This window comes from Solenopsis invicta, unplaced genomic scaffold (genome assembly GCF_016802725.1).
Source record: "Solenopsis invicta isolate M01_SB unplaced genomic scaffold, UNIL_Sinv_3.0 scaffold_536, whole genome shotgun sequence".
NCBI classification, from domain to species: Eukaryota; Metazoa; Arthropoda; class Insecta; order Hymenoptera; family Formicidae; genus Solenopsis; species Solenopsis invicta.
In genome coordinates, this window is record NW_024105314.1 from 16080 (window position 1) to 19686 (window position 3607).

General features: G+C 49.3%; 1 protein-coding gene across 1 annotated transcript; it reads left to right on the top strand.

Moving 5' to 3' along the window:
• The first annotated feature begins 2334 nt into the window (after window positions 1-2334).
• Window positions 2335-3314, top strand: LOC120359988 (hepatitis A virus cellular receptor 1-like). Its single transcript, XM_039459489.1, has 2 exons — window positions 2335-2346; window positions 2691-3314. The coding sequence occupies exons 1-2, from the start codon at window positions 2335-2337 to the stop codon at window positions 3312-3314; spliced, it is 636 nt and encodes a 211-aa protein (XP_039315423.1).
• The last annotated feature ends 293 nt before the right edge of the window (window positions 3315-3607 follow it).

The following is a 3607-nucleotide window of genomic DNA, read 5'->3' on the forward strand; positions in this document are numbered from 1 at the left end:
GCTTTCGGGGCAGCAATTTGATTCTGAGACTATCTCCTGCAATTCGATACTGGGGACGCTAAGTTCCCGGTCCACTTCACTTGTGTTTATGGCCCTAATGTAAGCTTTACCATTTCTGTTTGTGACGACGGCGTCTCCTAAGTAGATACCGTCGCACACGTGAATTCTGGGAACGTAACCGGTCTCAATGTGCGGGTTGTTTACCCTAAGGTAGAACGTGGCCTGAGACCTTGCAGGGATTATTACGGTTTCGGAGGATGAAAAGGGGATCCTATTTCCTCGCCACTCTAAGTGACGCTCGATAAGATTGATATTGGAGACATCGCGCAAGAAGTCTGATCCTAGGATTCCCTCTTGCGCGATGGGGAAGTTATCGGGTACCACGTAAAGAGTGACGGGGTGACCCATGATTATAAGCTCGATAGACCCGAGGGTCCGGACGCGACCACTAGAGATTCCGCTAAGGAGGAGAGGGTCGTCTTCTTTTATTTTAATGTCGGGTTGTATACTTCGTTTTTTTATAACGTTGGGCGCTGCCCCAGTATCAATCATAAAATTGGTCTCGTGGGGGAGACCTACAGCGGAAAGAGTTATGGTGGGTGCGTCTGAAAATGTAGCGGGGTTTAACACTGCGATTCTAGATCGTTCTCCTCGTTTGTCTCTTGTACTTCGATCGTATTCACGGGTCGCGTATGTCTTCTGTCGTCCGTCGGAATCGAGTCCCGTCGTCCCGACGGACCAGCCGCGTTTCCCGATTCATGTTCGCGGCGCGCGTTGTTATACTGTCGTTTGCGACATTCATGGATTTCGTGGCCAATGCCTTTGCAATAACGGCAAGTCTTATCAGCCGGTCGTACCTCGCGTTGCTCACTAGTTGACACTCTTTGTGTATCTGGACGTTGATAATCAGTTTGGTAATAGAAACTTGGGCGTGATACAGGCGGTCTCTCGAAGTTATTACGTGGGCGCGAGTCGTATGGACGGGGCTGCGGTTGATTGTAAGCGTTCTGACGCATGTCGCGTTGTTGGTTGCGATAGTATGGATCGTATGCTTGCGATACTGGTTCCCGTTGATTAAAGCGCGGCTCGCGCTCCAGTGGGCGGTCTAACGCACGGTGACTCGTGTAATCTCGCCGCGGCGGAGTCGAATAAACAGGCGGGCGGCTATCTCGATACCGTGTCTCGTTTCGTTGGCGGTCAAGTTCCTGCCGTTTAGCTATCGCTTTAGCGGCCGCAAACACGTCCGTGTGGCGTCGCCGCGTTTCCGGCCCAATTTGTAAGCGATATTCTAGGGGTAACCCCTCGAAAAATGAGCGCGCGGTGAGGTCATCTATTTCCGCGGTGAAACGGGGATCGGATCCCCTTTTATCACGTCGTTCGGCGTCTAATATGGCTGTTCGGATATCCTTTACTCGACTGATATAGTCGAGAACGTGTTCGTTTGGCCGTAGAAAGACTGTGCTTAATTCTCCGCGGTATTGGTCTAATGTTTTGGCAGATCCGAATGCCCCTGTTAGGAGGTCTATCAATTCCGTTACGGTATCGCATGGCTCGTCCTCAACCGCGTAATATGCTCTTTTCCCCAGTTTGTTGATAAGGAGCTTAGTGAGATTTCTTTCAGCCGAGGCTGGTATGATCTCACGGGCGCGGCGACAAGCGCGCGTAAATTGAGCTAGCGGGATATTGTACCCATCGTAGTAGGGCACGGTCTCTGTTGCTTCGCGAAATGATATTTTGGGAGCGGTAGGTTCGCCGCCGTTACCTCCTCCGTTATATCCGCCACCGGAAGGCGGTGAATACGATCGCGTATAATTAATGTGAGGTTCGTTCGGCGGTTCCTGGGAGATAATGCGTGTGGGTGTTCCGAAGTGGATTTCATCGGGTTCCGATTGCTTCTGATTTAATTCACGTTCTTTGGCAGCGACTTCCTTTTCGCGGGCTAGCATGTTTCGATTAAATTTCTCGCGTTCGCGTTCTAGTTGAGCTCGCGCAATTTCTATTTGATCAAGTTCCTGACGTATTGCGTTTTCTTGCGCATTTATTCGCTTTTCCCTCTCGTTAACGGATCTTTCTATTCTTTCTAGTTCGTATTCCCTAGTAGACAGTTCGTGTGAAGGGTCCTCGTGAAATGCCGCTCCTTCGGGGTTTCCGGGATTTTTACTTTTCCCCCTAGTTTCCATAGTTAATTTTTTATTGTTAGATTCCTTTGATTAACCGCCTATTGGGTGATTTCGGGTTTGAGATATTATTATGACTGTAGCTTCGTTGCTATCGTAGGGTCTATCGTTAGATTCTCGCAAATAAGCTAGAAAGTCGCGTAGGACGTCGTGGCAAATGGGGCACACGGTAGGAACTCGGTTGAGGGGGATAAACCCGTTGCAAGATTGACAGCGTTCGAATAGCTCTAACTGTGTAGACGAAGCTAAATGCACGTAATGTCGCGAAATTCTGTCGTAACTAGATAGGTCACGGGGAAGTACTTCTTGATGACACTCGTCACAAATTATTTGTTGCGTATTTCTGTGCTGGAAATAAAGAGCAATACAGCACCGGGCTGTGTCTATCCAACAAAGATATTGGCCTTCACGTTGTTGACGGTCGCTAGCGCTTAAAATTCCTTCAGCGGGATACATTACCGCTTCATTTTGTAGTTTACCGACAATTGCTGATATTGGCAATAATTACTAAAGCTCCTGACAAAATTACCGACGGAATTGGCAACGGGATTGCCGACGGGATTACCGACAAGGTTATTGACGGATTTACCGACGGGATTACCGACGGATTTACCGACAAGGTTATCGACGGGATTACCGACGGGATTACCGACGGAATTACCGACAAGGTTATCGGCGGGATTACCGACGGGATTACCGACGGAATTACCGACAAGGTTATCGACGGGATTACCGACGGGATTACCGACGGAATTACCGACAAGGTTATCGACGGGATTACCGACGGGATTACCGACGGAATTACCGACAAGGTTATCGACGGGATTACCGACGGGATTACCGACGGAATTACCGACAAGGTTATCGACGGGATTACCGTCGGGATTGCCGACGGAATTACCGACAAGGTTATCGACGGGATTACCGACGGGATTACCGACGGAATTACCGACAAGGTTATCGACGGGATTACCGACGGGATTACCGACGGAATTACCGACAAGGTTATCGACGGGATTACCGACGGGATTACCGACGGAATTACCGACAAGGTTATCGACGGGATTACCGTCGGGATTGCCGACGGGATTATCGGCGAGATTACTGAAAAAAAATTGCTTGTTAAATAGTAGATGAATCTTCCGAACGAATTACAGGTGGTATCCCACCGCTGTCACCAATTTTGTTATGTCGCGGGGCCTCTTTCAATCAAATAAGGAGAGAAAAGGTCGCGATAAGAGGTTTTTTTTTTATAATAATTGATCAGGATAATTACTCTTCGCGCGGTCCGGGGCACGTCACTAACTCGGATATCGTGATAATATAGGCTTCTCCGTCGAGGTGAGGGTCCTCACCCGTCGTGCATAGACGGCGCACGAATTGAACTAGAGCTCCGCGGCAAGTTAAACACCGTGTCGCGGGACGGGAGC